The following is a 21,363-nucleotide window of genomic DNA, read 5'->3' on the forward strand; positions in this document are numbered from 1 at the left end:
ATAAATGTAAATATGTTTTTTCAAGGCACACTAGAACATTTGAGAGCATTAAAGATTCTTTCCTCTCATTAGAAATCTAATCAATTCTGAAAACATTGTTTATGTGGCTGTTAAAGGCTACATTCAACATAATATTGTATTTAGTGTTGTTATATCAAATTCTAGATTTTAAAAATAGTTTTGATTTTAGCATGTTCTCCAACCTTAATTAAATAATATCCATTTAGGAAATAACAGATGGTGGAGGCCTTGAATGCATGCCTAACTAAAGACTCTGGACTGTAGCAGTAATAGAAATAGTAGTAATGGTGATGATAATAGTAGTAATGGTGATGCTGATGATTCTATAACTGATATTTTTTCATAACTGTGTGTCAGGCACTGTGTCAACCTCTTTACATGTATTACTCCATTTAATACTTTCAACACTCCTGGCGTGGGTTCTATTGTCTTCTCCCTTTATGGTTAATGATAGTGAGACATGCAGAGAAGATAGGTACTCTACAGCATAGGCTAAAGTTGGATTATGTGAAATTACTGAGTTTGCTTGTCAAAAATGGTTGAATGTGGTTTAATCTACTGAGCTAAGCTACCTTTGCTTTTTTCTCAAAGAAAAAGGAACTGTATTAAGTCCTTATGAATATAATTTGAAAATTTAATTAAACTCCACTATTTCAGATAAATTGGAAGAAAAGAGTCTGAATGATAGAATACTGTTGAGGATGTATAATTTCATTACACTGTATTTAATATTCTTGAATATAGTTTTAAATTGTATTTTTAAAGAGTACATAGATAAGGTAAATTGTAATAGGATAAAATGTTGCACAGTGAAAAGTGAGTACCTTTCCCCAGAAGTAATCACTATTAATGATTTCTTGTAGAACTTTTCAGAGATATTTGTTGTATGTACACACATTAACACACCCCCACCCAATTATACACAAAACGAACAAACTATATACACCTTTTCACCTTGCTCTGTTATATTTTATGTTGTAAATATTCCATATAATCCGATATAAAACCATTTCTTTCTTTTTAATGACTGAAGTATTCCATTATGTGGACATGTTACAATTTATTAAACCAGACTCCTACTAATGTATATTTAGATTATTTCCAGGTTTTTACTTCTAACAATTTGACTGCAGGAACTGTTCTTATAATTACATATTTGTACACATGTTGAGAGTATTTCTATAGGTTAATTGCCTAAAGTGAAATAGCTAGATCACAGGATACATGCATTTTTAAAAATTTTGAGAGGTATTATAAATCTCAGAGGTTTTTTTGCCGGATAAAAACATATGAGAGTCGCTTTCCCTGTATCTTTTTTTCTTTTTAAATAAATTTATTTATTTTTGGCTACATTGGGTCTTCGTTGCTGCGCACGGGCTTTCTCTAGTTGCCGTGAGCGGAGCGCTACTCTTCATTGCGGTGCATGGGCTTCTCATTGCGGTGGCTTCTCCTGTTGCAGAGCACAGGCTCTAGGCACGTGGGCTTCAGTAGTTGTGGCACACGGGCTTAGTTGCTTCCTGGCATGTGGGATCTTCCCGGACCAGGGCTCAAACCCGTGTCCCCTGCGTTGGCAGGCGGATTTTTAACCACTGAGCCACCTGGGAAGTCCTGTTTTCCTATCTCTTCCCCAGCTTAGAATCTTATCAAGTTTTGCGATCTGTGCTAATTTGAAAGATGAAAAATGGTATTTTGCAGTTTTTTTAATTTGCATTTTGAGTAAGGTTGAGCATCTCTATATTTTTAAAAATCATTTGTATTTTTTTTCCTTTTGAACTGTCTATTCATATCCTTAGACTTTTTTCCCCCCAGTTAGATTACTTAGTTTTTTCCATACTGACTTATAAATGCTCTTTCTATATTAAGGAAAATAATCTCTTGATGTATGTACTATGAAATGTTTTCTCCCAATCAAGCAGTTACATTTTTGTCTTTGTAACATTACATTTATGACAAACTTTCAACATTCTTCTGTAGTAAAATTCATCAGTGTTTTCTTATAAGGTGCCTATGGCTTTATGACCTAGAAAGACCTTTTGGGTTCAGAGATTATAAAAACATTTTCCCATGTTTTCTTCTGTTTCTATGGTTTTACGCTTCTTGAGTGTGTGTGATAAAATTTTTGGTCCATCTGAAACTTATTTATCTTTAGGAGTTAAGTAGGGATTCAACTTTATTTTTTTCCCAGCAGAATATCTGGTTGTGACATCACGAGTTATTTTTAAAAATTAGTCTTTCTTACTGATTTAAAATGCAAGCTGTATCACTATATTAAATCTTCACGTCTTTAGGTTTTTGGATTCTGTTCTGTTTCATTAACCCATCTGTCTAATCACATGCCATTGCCAAACTCTTAATTATTACAGCTATATCATGTTTTCATACTTGATAGGCCTTGTTGCCCCCGCCTTTCCTCGTTTTCAGAATTTTCCTGGCTGTTCTTGCATGTTTGTTTTTCCATGTGAAATTTAGAATCAGCTTGTCTGGTTCCCAAAAATGTCCTGTTGCCATTTTTTATTGGGATAGTATTAAATTTATAGAGTAATTTTGGAAGAATTGACACCTTTACAGTATTGAGTCTTCCTATCCAAGAACAGGGTATGTTTTTCTTTCCTTCATTAGGCCTTTTAATGTTAAGTTATTCCTGGATACTTTATCTTTTTAAGTTATTCCTGTGAATATAATATCTTCTGTATTTTTTGCTTGTTTGTATATGGGAAAGTTATTGATTTTTATATATTTTTCTTATCTGCCAACTTGCCGAATTCTTATTTCTAGTCATTTACCAGGTATTCCCTTGTTCTAGAGATATATAATCGTATCTGAAATTGATAAGGAGTTTTTCCTTTTCTTCCTAATTTTATATGTCTTGTTTCTTTCTCTCGTTTAGTACATCTGCTGGTATTGTCAGAACAGTGCTAAAAATACTAGTGCTGAGAGTGGGCATTCCATGATGTTGGTTCTTGGCTTGAGATTTGTATTTATCATGTAAAAGTGGTAGCTGGCTATGGTATCAGAATTATCCTTCTAGATGATCATTTATTTTTCATTACTTAATCTATGGCTATGATGAGTTATATTAATAGTTTAATATTGAACCATCCTTGCCTTTCCAATATGAATCTCGCTGAAGTCATGCTGTACTATGTTTTTAGGATTCTGTTTGATAATATTTTATTTGGTATTGTTATATCAGCATTTATAAAAAGTAGTTTATGGTTATATTCTTTTTGTCAGATTTTGAAATAATTATTATACTGGCTTTAATGCTTTTAAATGTATGAATAACTTCAATTAAGCTAATTTTATGAGTGAAAATTCTTAGGGCAGTATTTTTCAAACTTTTTTGACTATGACCCAGAGAACTGTATTTTATAGCATGATCTGTGTATATGTGTGTGTGTATAAATCAACAGTCAAACATTTTACAACAGCACTTACTTGCTTACTTACTTACTTACCCTGTATGATATAGTCTATTATTTTCTATTCCATTTATTTACTATAAAAAAATATTAGTCATAGCCCACTAATAGCCACTAAAGGGTCACAAGCTGCCATTTAAAGAACACTGACTTAGGTTCCGGTTTCAAAAAAGAAATGGGTGTAATTAATTTATCAGTTGTTGATAATCTACTTGCTTCATGAGATGATGATCATGAAAACAGTTATAAATTGTATGGTGCTCTTCAAATGTGAATCATTTACTGACCTTATTAACACACTCCCGGGCAAATAATAAGTACTCCATCTTGAATGATTTCTCATAGATTTGGAAATTTGTTCTTTAAAATTGTTCTCTCAGTTTGTTTAGCAAATTTCATGTTGCAAGTAGTTTTTCAGAAAACCTGACCTGGACCCTCCCATATTATGAAATACCATTGTGTGAAATAGTGAGACCTGACTATTATTATATCATCTAGGGGATAATTATGCTAATATATACTACGTCTTTTTGTTCATTTTGGTTTTACTTACTGATTTTCTTTACCAGGAATGTCTGAATCTGAGCAGGCTCTTAAGGGTACTTCTCAAATTAAGTTACTCTCATCTGAAGATATAGAAGGGATGCGACTCGTATGTAGGGTAAGAGTTTTTTTCTCCCCCCCTTGGGATAGAACATGTTTAAGTAGTTATAACACATGAAGTCAATGATTTGCTCATTTATAAAAGTAACAAATGTTACGTAGTAAAACTGTGATTAGCCATATTTACTTTATTTTTAAATTTACTTTTTGAAGTACAGTTGATTTACAATGTTGTGTTAATTTCTGCTGTACAGCAAAGTGACTCAGTTATACATACATTCTTTTTTATATTCTTTTCCATTATGGTTTATTCCAGGATATTGAATATAGTTCCCTGTGCTGTACAGTAGGACCTTGTTGTTCATCCATTCTACATGTAATAGTTATTTTCTTTGGTTCTTTGAGGAAAATCATTCGTCTATTCTTTTATTTCCCTCCCTTCTCTTCCCTGTTGTAGAATTGTGAGAAGCTTCAAACTTCATCAGTTCATTATTGTTTAGATTACTTAGGATGTACATTTTCACATAGAAATCAGTCAGACGTACTTATTAAGCTATTTTCTAGTTAGCCCAATTTTATTTATATGTTTACACACACATGCATACACTTTTATTAATGGGTGTTAGAAATACATACAAATGGTTGTAAACTGAAAATTCAGGATTATAATATGCAAAGTGAGGTTCGTCTTATCAATATCCTACAAAATCTAAGTTAGTCCAAAGGGTACAGATTTCTATTTCTATTTCATTTCTTCTTGAATGTATGAAGTGTTTCTCTTTTACAGCTTGCCAGAGAAGTACTGGACATTGCTGCTGATATGATTAAACCAGGTGTAACTACTGAAGAAATAGATCATGCTGTACACTTAGTAAGAATTTTAATTTTATGCTTTGAAAAAATTTTTCATACTGTTAGATGTTTAGTCTAAAACATTAAAGTAAAAAATTAAGTAAACCTAAGTTCTGAATATCTACACTTGGCTAATTTGAAAGCAAAGTTTTCACTTTGTTTCAAATATAGAAAGTATTCAACAGTCATTATTCCCATCTTTAAGTATCTGTGGTATTGGGGTCTGAGGTAAGCTTGAAATATCTTGTTTCTGAAACCTCACATTTCATAACATTTTAGTTTAGCTTTTATAAGATGATTAGCTTTATTAGCACTTTAAGTAAATCACGCTACCACATGCATCAAATATTTTGAAATAAAAAAGAATATAACTTCTGAAACTAGATTAGTAGGAAAACGTCTTCCTTTTTATATCTGTAATAACAAGGCCACAAACAGACCAGATACATGTTTGTAGTAAATATGGTATAAGTATACTTTTAAAATAAAGATTGCTTATCTACCAAAGAGAGACCTTAAAACCCTTTAGTAAATAAATATTCATGATCATAAAAAAAACAAAAAAAATACCCTACAGTAGATGAGTACATATATGATATGATTAGGTTGTTCATAGTAGAAGAGCAATAATTAGTTAATAAATCACATGGAAAACTAATTAAACCTGCTCTGGTAATCAAACAAATGCAAGTCATAAAGACCTACTAAATTAGTAAGTATTTTAAAGATGTTTATGTCCATTGCCTACGGGAAGATGATGAAATTGGTACTCCTTTGCATGGTGGTGGTATTGTAAATTGGAACTATCCTTTTGGAAGGAAATTTGACAATGTGTCTTGAGCTATAAAAATGTTTAGAACATTTTTTTATTTGGAATTTTATAAATCCTGATTTTTGGATATTGTTCCATGTTATAAAGTACAGTTGACCCTTGAACAACACAGGTTTGAACTGCATGGATCTTTTTTTTTTTTTTTTTAGTATTTATTTATTTATTTGGTTGCACCAGGTCTTAGTTGCAGTGGGCTCCTTAGTTGCAGCTCCAGGGCTCCTTAGTTGCTGCTCACCAGCTCCTTAGTTGTGGCAGGTGAGCTCCTTAGTTGTGGCATGCATGTGGGATCTAGTTCCCTGACCAGGGATCGAACCCGGGCCCCCTGCATTGGGAGCGCAGAGTCTTATCCACTGCGCCACCAGGGAAGTCCCTGCATGGATCTTTTCATGTGATGAAAAAGATCTTTCATCTTTTTTCAATAAATATATATATCTACTGTAAATGTATTTTCTCTTCCTTTCGATTTTTAAAAAAAATTTAATAAAAATTAAAAAAAAATTCTTTGGCCTCACCACGTGGCATTCTTTTTTTTCTTATGATTTTTAGAGTAGTATTTTCTTTTCTCTAGCTTACTTTATTGTAAGAGTACAATATATAATACAAAGAATTATGTAATATAAAGAATACAGTATATAACACATACAAAATATGTGTTAAACTGTCTGTTATTGGTAAGGTCAACAGTAGGGTATTAGTAAAGTTTTGGGGGAGTCAAGTTATATGTGGAATTTGGACTGTGCAGGGGGTCAGTGCCCCTCCCCCTCCCCCTCCATCCTTCCCCCACCCCCTGTGGCCCCAGGTTTTTCGTGTCAGCTGTATGTGGTATGCATTAATAGCAGTTTGAATGCTTCCTATAGGCCAGGTGCTCTTTTACGTGCTTCTTTTATTAACTTATTTAATTTCCCCAGCAACTCAATGAGATAGATGCTACTGTCATCTCCATCTTACAGATAAGGAAACTGAGGCAGAGAGAGGTTAAGTTGCCCAGGGTTACACAACTTGTAAGTAATGGAGTTGGCATTTTCAGTCAACGCAATCTGCTTCTGTGTGCTCTTAACTAGTATTTATACTGCTGTAAGAAATACAGAAGCATATCGTTAAATATAAGGAAAAATGATAGGCATGTAGTTATTGATCATAATTTTTTTGTAATTGAGGAAACTAATATAAATTTTCAATACTAGAATTGCCAATAAAATTATAGTACATTCCACAAAGTGTATTCTAGGCAACTATTTTTAAATTATTTGTAGGAAGACTGTGGCAATGTGGAAAGAGAAATTATGTATGCTATGACTACCACTGTATAAAAACATCCAAGTAAAATAAGACTTATTTATGGGGAACCAGATCATTTTCTTAGAGGTTCTTTTGTTGTTCCACATGAATGTAGTGGTTAAAATGTCTCAGGGAATACTTTACCATCTCTTAATTATTACTAGTATTTATTTTTATTTTTATTACTTTTATTATTAGGGATAGAGGCTTGTTTCTATATAAGAAATTATAATTACATTAAGTGTGCACATTAATTTAAAATTTTAAATTTAAATAATATGTTTTTAATAAGGAGTAGGTAATTCTAAAATAAAATCTTCATATAGTGACATCTGTATATGTAAATATTTGGAATATGTGAATTTTCTTTTCCTTTGCGATTATCAAGTAAACTGGTTTGCCTGTGGTCTGACTTACAAACCCTACTATTTATCTACTGTTTAAGGTAATAGCTACTAGTATTTCTAAAATAAAATCTTAAATAAGTTCTTCATTAGGAGCGTTTGTACAACAAAATTTTCCACATTTTTCAAATTTTAAAATGATTAATTGTATACAGATTAACTTTTTCTTTGGCACATTCCAGATTATTCTCTCTGTATTTTTATTTTATTATAGGCATGCATTGCAAGAAATTGCTATCCTTCTCCCCTGAATTATTATAATTTCCCAAAGTCTTGTTGTACTTCAGTGAATGAAGTGATCTGCCATGGAATTCCAGACAGACGGCCCTTGCAAGAAGGTGATATTGTTAATGGTAAGAAATAAGTGTGACTTTTGTCACTGTTAGCAAAGAAACAGCAAGGCTTTGGGAGTCTAATAGTGACTTGCATTTTCTTCACTTGCTTCCTGTCTTTTACTTTTTTCATATTTAAAACTTAAAATAAATTGAAAATCTCTGGAAACCTATTTTATGGTTTTAAGATGTTTAACTGCTTTCAAGGTGCTTCTACTATGATGTGCTTGATACAGGTTCTTTAATGCAGATGATCATTATGTGATTGGTAAATAGGGGAAAGATGTCAGTGAAGTGTGGAAGTAATGTTGATTCAAGTGGGATTTTTTTTTGCTTATTCCTTTTAGTCCACTATTGGTTTTGAAGAAATCAGGGCAGGCTTTCTTACAGATAAAGAGAAATCATTAGTAATATATGAAGCTCTTAAGAAAAAAAGCTAAAAATTCTGCAGAAGTATTGTCCTTGATGTAAGAAGTTCAGAAAGTGGCTTTAGGGACCACTGTGTTAAGCTATTTTGGGAAACTCCAAGTGCAGAGAAAGAAGCTGCAAAAAACATTTTCCTCCGTGATTGAAAAAATGTTGATGAATTAGGCTCCCCTCGATGGTATTTTTAATATTGATGAACTTGGTCTCTTTAGTAATCAGATATCTTCAAGGATCTATATATCAAACAAGGAAGCCTGAGCCCAGGTGTTAAAGGCTACAGAGAATGGACCAACTGTGATGCTGGCTGTGAATGGTAGTGGGGACTTGACCAACACTGTTTTTTGTTTGTTTGTTTGTTTGTTTTTTGGCGGTACTTGGGGCTCTCACTGTTGTGGCCTCTCCCGTTGCGGAGCACAGGCTCCGGACGCGCAGGCCCAGCGGCCATGGCTCACGGGCCCAGCCGCTCCGCGGCATGTGGGATCCTCCCGGACCGGGGCACGAACCCGTGTCCCCCTGCATCGGCAGGAGGACTCTCAACCACTGCACCACCAGGGAAGCCCTGACACTGTTTTTATATGAATTGTTTTTGCTTCAGTTAGAGTATCTGTTTATAAAGTTCCATAAGTTTTGAGGGGTCTGCCCAATGCTGTTTTTCATATATAAGCCTTATTATTTTTATTACACACATAATGTGTGAGGTTTTTCAGGAACGTGAGTGTTGTGCTAGAGCCAACACACCTATATTGTGATATTTTAAGTGGACTGAAAATTTATGGTTTAAGAATACTCATTTAATGTGCTCCGTAGGATACATTTAGTGGAGTTTAGTGGTGTAGTGGTAATCTGTATTTTTAAACGTGGGAATAGTCACAAATCAGTGAAAGGCAAATGAGTCTTTGAAAAATAAGTGTAGAATAGTGTAAATGTTTCTATTTATTGATTCACTAGGACGAGGAAAAAGTCATTAAAGATAACTAATGAAAGCAGTATTTCCTGTTTAATGTCAAAACGTGGCAAAGTCCTTCATTTAATGTTCTTAACTTGGGTCATTGATCTTGCATGAATATATCCGGGGTTACATTTTTCTTCTGACGTAAACGATCTAACGACTGCTGTAAGAGTATTAAAGCCCACTGTCTGGCTTGTGCTGCGAGACCACGGACCTGTTTTCCACAGTGAGTTCAGTTGCATTACAGACAAGAAGTGTCTCTTGGGCATTAAGTGTGTATTCATTGGTGTCACTTGTGAATGCAGAAGTTATCTCTCTCATTAAGCTGCTTGATTCTGTCATGTTGGAGAAAGTTAACTTCAATTTTGAGATAAAAAACAAGTGTGGTCTTTATGTTTGCACATTCTTTTGCAGTGGACATCACTCTTTATCGCAATGGTTATCATGGGGACCTGAATGAGACGTTTTTTGTTGGAGACGTGGATGAGGGAGCTCGGAAACTGGTTCAGACCACGTATGAGTGCCTGATGCAAGCCATTGATGCAGGTCAGGCTCAGTGCTGGGCACCCGCTGGAGCTACTGTGTGGTGTGGGCCTTGAGTGACCTGTCACTATACTGTGCATGCCTTATCCCTCCCAGCTGTGCCTCTACCCTCCCTGAGTTAGCTTTGGGTTTGGCAGTAGTAGGTTTAAGGATGATTTGGGAATCCCTTGATGAGGATGGACCGGACTATTGCTTATTCCTTTGACTCTTCTATGATTTATCTTCCTTTTCTCTGGCTGATAAATGAGGAGGAATGCGTGGATACTTTTTTTTTTTAACGTCTTTATTGGAATATAATTTCTTTACAATGTTGTGTTAGTTTCTGTTGTAAAACAAGGTGAATCAGCTATACATATACATATATCCCCCTATCTCCTCCCTCTTGCGTCTCCCTCCCACCCTCCCTATCCCACCCCTCTAGGTGGTCACAAAACACCGAGCTGATCTCCCTGTGCTATGCAGCTGCTTCCCACTAGCTAGTTATTTTACATTTGGTAGTGTTTATATGTCAATGCTACTCTCTTACTTCATCCCAGGTTCGCTTTCCCCCTCCCTGTTTCCTCAAGTCCATTCTCTATGTCTTCGTCTTTATTCCTGTCCTGCTCCTAGGTTCATCAGAACCATTTTTTTTAGATTCCATATATATGTGTTAACATACAGTATTTGTTCTTCTCTTTCTGACTTGTGGATAGTTCTTCAGTGCAACTTTTCTTCTACTTTTTAATTATTTTGGGAAAGAGTGTGTTAGATTATAAGAGAAAAATGAGTGATCTTCCTTTACGCTTGCCTCTCCTTTTTTGTTTTTTAATCTCTCTTCTCCAGAGGTGTCCACTTTCTTTTAATAAATTTACTTAGTTTTGGCTGCGTTGGGTCTTTGTTGCTGCGCGCAGGCTTTCTCTAGCTGCGGCGAGCGGGGCCTACTCTTCGTTGCAGTGCGCGAGCTTCTCATTGTGGTGGCTTCTCCTGTTGTGGAGCACGGGCTCTAGGCACATGGGCTCAGTACTTGTGGCTTGCGGGCTGTAGAGCGCAGGCTCAGTAGTTGTGGCGCACGGGCTTAGTTGCTCTGCGTCATGTGGGATCTTCCCGGACCAGGCCTCGAACACGTGTCCCCTGCATTGGCAGGTGGATTCTTAACCTCTGCACCACCAGGGAAGTCCCCAGAGGTGTCCACTTTTAACATTTAGGTTTTTTTCTCTGCAGTATGTTAGTACACACATAGAAACACACATAACTGTATGTATGTGTTTAGTTAGGTTAAACGGAATCATAAGATTTGCGGTATTCTATAATTTGGTACTTTTCAACTAGTAATATCTTAGAGGTCTTTCCATATTAAAATACGTACGTACCTGTATGCATAGATCTCCATTCTTTTAATGGCTATATATTATATTCCACAGTATAAAAATTTCTACAACTGTTCCCCTACTGGATTTTGGTGTTTTCCATATATCTTGCTATTGCAGTGAATAATATCTTCGGGTAGAGGTGTATTTCTGTGGGATTTTTCTCACATACAACAGTTCATCCAGGTTTTTTAAAATTTATGCCATATCTTGTGAGGAAAGAGAAGGAGAGTCTTGTTGCAAATGTTAACAGACTATTACAAAGGACAGTTTGAGGGCAAATAACTTTTCAGTTAAAATCCACAGCATTTCAACCTTATTGTTCAGTGTATTATCCACCCCCTACCCCCTGTTAAATAAATCTGATATATCATCAACAATGTATTGGACAGGACAGGGTTCTTAGGCAAAAATATAGGATATGATGCAATTTTTACTAATTTAATGAAGTCAGAGGAATGAAAAATGAAAGCATGTGATTATTTTTATATATCAATATGTGAGATATTCTTTTCCTTATTTTTCACTGTTGATTATACTTAAAAACTTTGATATTCTCTGTGGTATTGTGAGATGAGGACTTTAATATTTAGTTTCTCATTTTGGAAGCTTTAGTTTTAAATCATTTTTAGGGTTTCTGTGTTCAATGTCTATGTCCCTTTTGCTTCTCTGTGAGTTGATTGAAATAACCAGACAGCTGGAATGTTGTTTTACAGTGACACAGGAATAAAAGTTGCTAAGAACCTACAAGAAACCAAAGTCTTCATTAACAGTAGACAGGAAAGAATAGAAGTTGCTTCATCTCTGGAAAGTGCTATTAACACTTTTGTATGTATCATTCCTGCCTCTTGTTTTCCAATAATTTGGCTGCCCACCCTGGTGCAGAGCACTAGAGAGCTTGACCAGCTATGAAATTAGCCTTCTAGAATAGGGCTTCTCAGTCTGCATGCTCATGGCACTTTGAGTCTGATAATCCTTTGCTGTGGGAGCCTGTCCTGTGTACTGTAGGATGCTTAGCAGCATTCCTGGTCTCTACCCACCAGAGGCCGTTTGCACCACCACTCCTTGTTGTGACAACCAGAAACGTCTCCAGATATTATGAAGTGTACTTCCCTGGGACCAGAATTCCCTCTGGCTTGAGAATTAGGGGAGAAGTCTCCTCTCTCACCCTCCGTCCTTGTTGTTGAACAGTTTCTTGTGTGTTGTGCACCATGGTTAAAATTTTCCTTTCCTCCCTGCTGACTGGGGCTGATAGGACGGCTTGGATGGAAATGCAAGAAAATCATTATGCAAGTCAGCATGTTCCTCAAAAATCATTAACCTCCCACCCCCCCCCCCAAAAAAAAGTCAAGCTGGAAGATGTGGTTAAGAGCAAGTAAATGTTATGAAAATGATGCCTTGAGCCGTTCACCTGGAAATTTGATTGATGGGAGAGGATGTGTTGTGCCTGCGCCTCAGGTTGGAGATGAGAGAGGCACAGTAGGGGACTGTAGGGCGTGGGAGGACCCCCAGAACCGTGGGCGCGTTCCCTAGGAGTCTCCATGCTAGGAGAGCTGTAGCAGCAATAAGAACCGCTTCTTTGGGTTTTTATTTAAACAGTGGTAAAAGTCATAAAAATTAAACGGGGCTGGAAGTATACAGTGAGAAGTACCTTTCTACATCCTACTCTTAAGACCTTCTGCAGAGGCAACTATGCATAATTTGAGAACCACTTTTATGGGTATAAAGAAGCCCAGGGGAAGTAATTCTTTGAGAAATTGACCAGACTAAAACTGAGGACAAGTCAAGTTCCTTTTTGGACATTCCTTTTTCTCCTGATGCTCTTTCTTCTCTTATCTCTTCTGCTCGCTTTAATGGAAAGCACACTGACCTTAGGGAAGGCGAGGAAGAGAAGTGTGTGTTCCATTCTCTTGTTTATTCAGAGAGCAAGCGGTGCCTCTCCCAACCCCTTACTGCTGCACACGCCCTCTTCTTCTGCAAAAAAGGAGGAAACGCAGGTGCTGCTGGCTTGGATCTCAGCTTTGCCGTTTCCTGGCAGTATAGCCTCTTTGTGCTTCGGTTTCCTCATCTTGAAAGTCTCGGAATGTAGGTGTGTAAAGCCTTCAGAAAGGTTCCTGGCATAGACAGTGATTGCTCAGTAATTATTAGTTTTTCTTTCTCTTTGTCATGAGTCTTCTCTTTTCCTTTCAGTGAAACCTGGTGTTCGATACAGAGAATTGGGAAACATTATTCAGAAGCATGCCCAAGCAAATGGATTTTCAGTTGTTCGAAGCTATTGTGGGCATGGAATCCACAAGCTTTTTCATACGGCCCCCAATGTACCCCACTATGCCAGTAAGTACTGTCCAAAGATTTGGTATTTGCTAACTAACAAATATTCAAACATTTAACAGGACCTACTATTTTGTATTTATTAAAGTAATCTATTAGCTGTTATAAACAGACCCCCCAGAATGTAAACACAAGGCACATAACAGTCCACAGCATATGTGTTTGGTCACTCTGGGGGTGTGGGGTGGGACAGTTACTCTCTGACCCAGGCTCTTGTCACTTTCAACCTATAGCTTTCAAGATCACTTTGGGGGTTCCCCTCCTAGTCGTACAGATATTGGGGATGAGGGGAGAAGCATGGAGGGGTATGCTTGGGAGGTTTTAATGGGCCAGCCTGGACTTGGCATAAATCACTTACATTTACTTTTCATTGGCAGGAATTCAGTCACATGGCTACACTAACTGCAAGGGAGGTGGGGAAATGTAATCCAGCTGAGTGCTCGGGAAGACAAGGACACTAGTAATTTTGGTGAACAGCCAGTACTCTCTGCCACATGTATTCTGATTCCTTAAATGAAATTGGTTCAGCTGGGTTTGATTTGAGTCCTCAGTACATGTCAGCTACTGTATTCTTTGTTGGTATAGAGGGGAATCGACAAAGTACCTTTTCTCGGGCTTCCGTGGTGTCGCAGTGGTTGAGAGTCCGCCTGCCGATGCAGGGGACACGGGTTCATGCCCCGGTCCGGAAAGATCCCACATGCCGCAAAGCGGCTGGGCCTGTGAGCCATGGCCGCTGAGCCTGCGCGTCCAGAGCCTGTGCTCCGCGGCGGGAGAGGCCACAACAGTGAGAGGCCCGTGTACTGCAAAAAAAAAAAAAAAAAAAAAAAAGTACCTTTTCTCAAATTGAGTGCTGTCTGATAGATTAACAAAGGAAGTTTTGGGCGATTAATGTCTTACAGAAACCTTTCTCTTGGAGAGTTAAGACATGCAGGGGTGAGTCTGTTATTTAGTGCTAGAAAGGAAAGCCGTCCACAGTAAGTGACCTAAGGAGGAATTTAACAAATATGTAGGAGCCATTGCTATGTAGACACTTTCATGTACCTCCTTGTGCTTACGTTTTTCCTCATATGCGCAATAGCAGGGAATGGTACCTACCCTAGAACTGTTAGTAGGATTAAGTGAGATAATGCATGTTAACTTTTAGAGTGATGATAATGATGATGGTGATGCTATACATTATCTCATTTGATCATCACAACTCTATGAATAATTTCTTAGCCCTATTTTTTTTAATTTTTAAAAAAAATTTTTTTTTATTTTGCGGTGCGTGGGCCTCTCACTGTTGTGGCCCCTCCCGCTGCGGAGCACAGGCTCCAGACGCGCAGGCTCAGCGGCCATGGCTCACGGGCCCAGCCGCTCCACAGCATGTGGGATCTTCCCGGACCGGGGTACGAACCCGCATCCCCTGCATTGGCAGGCGGACTCTCAACCACTGCGCCACCAGGGAAGCCCTCAGCCCTGTTTTTAAAAAGCAGATTCTGCGTTTAGGGAAGTGGTGTATTTATTCAAGTCCACACAAACTAGTAAATAAACGTCAGGTGTAGGATTGGTACCTAGGTTCTGTCTGGCTTTCTAGAGTCAGTCTTTCCCGTGCTGCCTAGGAAGTACTGAAGCAGTTTGGCGCTGGGTCTTGTGGGAGAAATAAAGATTGAGATTTTGGTTTGCTGGAGGGATGAGGAAGGGCATTCCAGGCGGTGGGGAAGCATGAATAGGTGCTTCAAGTTGAGACTGAACAGAGACAAGATAAGCTTGGGCTGAGAATTATGTGTTAAGGACTAGAAATGGGCAGTGCCAGATCGAGGATAGTTGACTTCCTTTTAGGGATTTGTAGAACATTTTTTGGCAGAAGAATGGCAAGGTGAAATTGCCATTTGGGGAAGAAAAGTTAGCAGTGGTGTCTAGAATGGATTGCCGGTGTGAGTTAGCCAGGCTTCTCAGCCTGATGCAGTTGTCGTAATCCAGATGTGAGGTAAAATCTAAGACGTCAGTAGTTGTGAAGAGAAAGGGAAATGAGTGAGAAACGTCTCAACAGGAGGAGCTAGAGAAGGCACTTAAGGCACAGCATTTGACATAAATCAATAAGCATTTATTAGCAGACCACATAGTCCTTCTTATTTCAGCTGGAATTGTGCTTGAAATAAAAGCTAGCAATAGAAAATAGGTAGCCAACTTCATTCCTTCCTGGTAAGCCCTGTGATCACCTGATGTGCATTGCCTTTAACAGAATGGAAGTAGCTATTCTGATGACACTGGCGTGTGCCACACGTGTACGTGTGTGTGTTTTGTGTGTGGAACAAGAGTGTGCAAGGGAGGGAATGAAAAAAGCACCCTTGCTTGCAGAGGTAACAAACTTAGGTTTAGGTATGGACTAGATAGAGACTTTTTGTCTATCTGTCTATGTCTATTAATTTTTATAGGAGTTGAGTTGATTTACATTGTTGTGTTTCTGCTGTACAGCAAAGTGAATCAGTTATACATATACATATATCCACTCTTTTTTAGATTCTTTTCCCATATAGGCCATTACAGAGTATTGAGTAGAGTTCCCTGTGCTATTCAGTAGGCTCTCAGGAATTATCGATTTTATATCAATACACAGTAGTGTGCATATGTCATAAAGAGAGATTTTTTTTGAAGGAAATAGAATTTATGGGAGACGGAGATACAGGTCAGTGATGATGGTGTCAGCAAAATACCATACCACCCATACACAAGAGATGGCGCTTGAGTTTCATGTTAAACTCTTTAATTAGAAATAAAAATTCTGAAAAAAGAAACAAGGACCCAGGTATACTTCATTTCATCCAACTGATATGTTTTTGAAAAGTCAAGTGTTAATCGGGTTTAGATAAAACAAAATATGTGTGGTCCCTTTAGGGACGTGTTAAAGGAAGCTGCTGAGAGTCTCTACTGCAGAGGCCTTTTGAAATGTAAACGATCCCTGCTTTGGCTTGTGACTTCATATTCCTAAGCACCGGAGCACGGAACCAGGAAATGGTTGTGTGACTTCCCTCCACCTCCTTCCGTGTAAGAGAAGTCCTCGTTAGATGAGAGTGTAGTGTGCTTCTTTGTCATTATGGTTCGAAAGTAAACGTGATGCTACCCTATCTTTAGAATATATATCACGGTAATTCTGGGAGGCAGACGGTAGAGCGGGTGCACACTTTTGTAAAAGCACTCAGCAGTAGTATCTGCTATAGTGTAGTCGCTAGGCGATGTATGTTTGAGCCTTGTTGAGAAGCTGAAACCATGAGTCAAGGTTAGCTGCAAGTTGTAACTTCTACAACAATGAATCAATGGCAGAAACAGGAGTGGAACTTGGATTCTCTGTATTGCGCTGTCCAGTGTATGTGAGGCACATATGTAATATTAAGATTTCTAGTGGTCATATTGAAAAAGTAAAGAGAGACAGATGGAGTTAATTTTATATTTTATTTAATCCATTACATTAAAAATATTAGCATTTCAACATTTAATCAGTGTAAAAAAATTGCGATATATTACATGCAGTTTTTTTGTCTTTGAAATCGGCATATTTTTACATGCACTTTCTGACTTGCCGTTTTTTAAGTGCCGATCTTCATGCACCCAGTTGCTGCCTTACTGGACAGCACAGCTATCAATTCCTTTATCCTTTTTTCTTTCCATGACACCACACTGACTCTCTTTGACATTTTCTGTTTGATATCCCCAAAGGAATATGACCAAGTCTATATATGTAGTAAATTGCATGTCATTTGGAGAGAAAGTTCATGAAATTAGAAATAAAAAGTAAAGATTATTTTTGCCCCTCAGAGTTTTATAATAATTTAGAAACTCCTGATTTGGAATCTGTAGAATAAGTGTATTTTGGCAATACCTAAGATAGCGGAAAGCAGCGTGATAGCTATTCACAAGGAAGGGCGTGCAGGAGTGTAAACGTGCGGGTGAGGTTAGACCGTACCTAGACAGAGCAGCTTGAGCAGGGTCGGCCTCTGTCGACACATGGGTTGCCCTCCGGAAGAACCGCAGCCTTACGCAGAAAACCCCTGAAAGCCGGTGCTTTCGCCACCTGGTGGTCCGGCAGCGCAAGTGCAGTCACCTGTTTACCGATGCTCTTATCAGTTTTTGGTTTTTATTGACAGTTTGAACTTTAAACTGGTTCTCCATTTTCGTCTGAGATTGTCTAAAAAGGCCTATCCCGTTTAAAATTTTTGGCCTTCTTGGGAAGATGGCACGCCTGGGCACTGATAGTTGAGTTTCTCACAATGATCCTGAAAAATACTTTTGTAATTGGTGAACTTGGACAAAAAGTCTTTGGAGGGAGAAATGGAATTTTTGTTTCCAATAGAAAGGAATAATCGTGCCAGCATTAAAGAAAAGTAGGTTAGTGTGCGGGGCTTTGTCCCCCTCCGAAGATAAGACAATTTACAAAACTTTTAAAAAATGGTGCAGTTGTTTCTCTGGGCTGTGCCCCCATCTCTACCCGCATCCACACCCCTACACGCACCCAAGAGGTAGGAGGCTTCTGGTGGAATTCGAAATGTCTTCTTCTTTAAAGTGTCGTACCTCCATGAGTGTGGCGCTTTGCTGGGTTGCATGGTTGCAATTCTAACCCTGCTATAACATAAATGGGGGGCACTTTTCCTTTTATAGAAGCGATAACCACATCTGAGATCCAGCCTAGGGCATCTCTGTATTTTCCTAGAGAAGACGTAAAGAAAATGAAATATGCCTAGGACAGTATCTGCCCCAGAGTAGGTGGTTTTCAGTAAAATCCCTGTTTGTTGAATGATCTGCTTTAAGAAAGGGGAATCAGGAGAGGAGAAAGTCATTAATTTAAGAATCACTCATGGGAATATAAGTTGCGTACTTTTCCCAGGGAGCTGCTTAACAATATGCTGTAGGTTTTTTTGCTGTGTTCTGAGATTTTTTTCTTTAATTTCAGAAAATAAAGCAGTTGGAGTGATGAAGGCCGGCCACGTATTTACAATTGAGCCAATGATTTGTGAAGGTGAGAAAAAAGGGATGCTGTAACATTCTTTAATTGAATTTTTGTTTACTTTTGGTTACTCATGATCAGATTAGTAGTCTGCTCTACTTTCTTTTTGCTTCATTTCCACTCCCCGTCCTATCTCTAACTTGATTCAGTATCATGTTAGAGAACTGAAAATTGTAAGGGTTGGCAAGAAAGCAATACCTTCTGCACGGTAATTTGCCTGCTGTCCGTAGATGCTGAAGTGCTTGAATCCTGGTCCCTTTTCATAAAGGTCCTGTCAAAGGGAGCATGGTAATAACTAGGCGCCTCCATCAAGCCTGTGCAGAAGTTCTTGCTTGTCTTGGTGGGGGTGAGGAGGAGGAGGAAAAAAGAAGCTAGAGCTATTTGGTGTTTTTTTTGTCTTTTTGTTTTTCAAATTAATTAATTAATTTTTATTTATTTATTTTTTGGCTGCATTGGGTCTTCGTTGCGGTGAGTGGGCTTCTCGTTGTGGTGGCTTCTCTTGTTGCAGAGCACGGGCCCTAGGCGCGCGGGCTTCAGTAGTTGTGGCACGCAGCCTCAGTAGTTGTGGCTCACAGGCTCTAGAGTGCAGGCTCAGTAGTTGTGGCACACGGGCTTAGTTGCTCCGCGGCACGTGGGATCTTCCTGGACCAGGGCTCGAACCCATGTCCCCTGCATTGGCAGGCGGATTCTTAACCACTGCGCCACCAGGGAAGTCCGAGCTATTCGTTTTACGGCAGAGTTATATAATTTAATTCTCCACAACTTATGAGGTAGGTGCTATCCCCATTATACAGGGGAGCGAACTGATTTTTGAAGAGGTTAAGTAACTTGCCCAAAGTCACTTAGCTAGTTATGTGGCAGAATCTGTGGGACTCTAAACTCATGAGCCATTCTGCCGCTTGAGGGTCTGCCCTCATATCGTCAGGTGGTGTCATACAACTGCTGTGGAAAAAGCACAGCATAGACACGCTCAGCACTGGCAGTTCTGTGTCCTCGCTGTTGGTCACTGTGACAGGCACATGGCAGTGATGGTTGGTGTCATGATTGGGGCCCCCCACTGAGGCTGTCCATAATAACTGGGGCCTCCTTCATGAGGCCTTCACCTTTGCTTTCTGCCAGTTCTTCGCTGGGATTGGGGGATGCAGAGTGGGGCAACAGTAGTAGGGCTCTTGTGTCCTGGTCCCTGTGTTAAAGGATGCGTCCCCTTGGGATCCTTCCAGTCTTTTTTATAACCTAATCTTCGGAGTGATATCCCATCACTTCTACCAGATTTTCTTCCTTAGAACTGAGTCACTAAATCCAGCCCACACTCAAGGGGAGAGGAGCATTGGAGGTTGTTTTAGAGGCTACCTTCTTAACCTGGTCCTTTGTTCCCTTTTCTGTAAAATGGAAGTTACAATCTTTATCCTGCTGAATCCCCAGGGCTGTTGTAAGAATTAAGTGAGATGATTTGTATTAACACAAAGTACCTTAAAGGGCTGTACAAATGTAAGGTATTGTTTTGTCATTCCCTGGAATAAGAATAATGATCATATGTAACCCATTGCAAGAGCATTGAGTATATTAGCAGAGAAAGGCAAGACAGTGAGAGGAAAGTGTCATTTTGGTTACATACCTATTTCCATTAACTGGCACTTAGCTGGTGAGACATGAAGTGGTATTTCCGGGAGTAAGCAAATAACACAGTGTTGAGCTGGTTCAGACAATCGTCAGATTATAACAAATATACCTCAGTGTAACTCAGCTAGGTTAAATCCCAGCTGCTTAGTGGAAGGTCTCTAATCCAAAGAAGAATTTGAATTTCCTTAGAATAGTAGTCTAATATATTTAACTTGACATTAGTAAAGGATCTGTTTTAGCAGATGACAATAAAATTAAAGATGTATTTATGTCGGGCTTCCCTGGTGGTGCAGTGGTTGAGAATCCGCCTGCCAATGCAGGGGACACGGGTTTGAGCACTGCTCTGGGAAGATCCCACATGCTGTGGAGCAACTAAGCCCACGCACCACAACTACTGAGGCCGCGCGCTGCATCTACTGAAGCCCGTGTGCTCTAGGGCCCATGCTCCGCAACAAGAGAAGCCACCGCAATGAGAAGCCTGCGCACCACAACGAAGAGTAGCCCCCGCTCGCCGCAACTAGAGAAAGCCCGCGCACAGCGACGAAGACCCAACGCAGCCCCAAAATAAATAAATTAAAAAAAAAAATTATAAAAAACCCCCAGTGTATTATGTCTTAAATCCGTTTGTGAAAAGATCATTCGTTACATTGAGAAATACCTGTTTACTCATCTTTAGATGGTTGACAAAGCATGAGTTAACTTTCTTTAAGCTACCTCATATTTTCTTTTTAGACTGGGGTTTAATATTGCAAAAGTAGGTTACTTCACTGCAGACTTTGTACTCTGGGATGTGTCTGAGGCAGTAAGACCTAATCTTTGGTAAAGATTACTCAAAATGGGAATTCCCTGGCGGTCCAGTGGTTAGGACTCGGCGCTTTCACTGCCGTGGGCCTGGGTTCCATCCCTGGTCAGGGAACTAAGGTCCTACAAGCTGTGAAGTGTGGGCCCCCCACCCCCAAGGCAAAAAAGATTACTCAGAATGAAGAATATTGATTTTTTTTTTTTACATCTAATTTGGAGATAAGAAAGTCTCTGTAAACACATTTTTATAGTAGTATCTGGAATTGCAGAACTTTGTCATTCCACTGTTGCCTCTCCTCCCCTGCCCTACTCCTCCCCCCATTCTCTTTTTCCTGTGTTGTCTCCCAGCTCTTTTCATTGTCCCTTCGTTTCCTTTCTAACCCTCTCTCTAACCCATTCTCCCTCATCATAATTTTTTTTTTTTTGGCCGCATTGCACAGCTTGCAGGATCTCAGTTCCTCGACCAGGGATTGAACCTGGGCCACAGCAGTGAAAGCCTGGAATCCTAACCACCAGGGAACTCCCAATAATTTAAAAATTTTCTCACCAGTCTCTCTTTTTCTCTGCCCTCTTTCTGGTTACAGGGGTGTGGCCTATAAAAATTTCAGAGTATAATCTGTTC

At 38.8% G+C, this 21,363-nt stretch overlaps 1 protein-coding gene across 1 annotated transcript in view; it reads left to right on the forward strand.

The window, feature by feature from the left end:
• The window catches only part of METAP1 (methionyl aminopeptidase 1), a 60,343-nt gene that overhangs the window by 35,820 nt on the left and 3,160 nt on the right, over positions 1-21,363 (forward strand). Inside the window, exons 5-10 of the mRNA XM_060012010.1 lie at positions 4,013-4,104; positions 4,834-4,917; positions 7,627-7,765; positions 9,534-9,665; positions 13,199-13,342; positions 18,267-18,332. Coding sequence (XP_059867993.1) covers positions 4,013-4,104; positions 4,834-4,917; positions 7,627-7,765; positions 9,534-9,665; positions 13,199-13,342; positions 18,267-18,332 — 657 coding nt within the window. The remainder of the gene's footprint in view (positions 1-4,012; positions 4,105-4,833; positions 4,918-7,626; positions 7,766-9,533; positions 9,666-13,198; positions 13,343-18,266; positions 18,333-21,363) is intronic.

This window comes from Delphinus delphis, chromosome 5 (genome assembly GCF_949987515.2).
Source record: "Delphinus delphis chromosome 5, mDelDel1.2, whole genome shotgun sequence".
In the NCBI taxonomy this organism is placed as follows: Eukaryota; Metazoa; Chordata; class Mammalia; order Artiodactyla; family Delphinidae; genus Delphinus; species Delphinus delphis.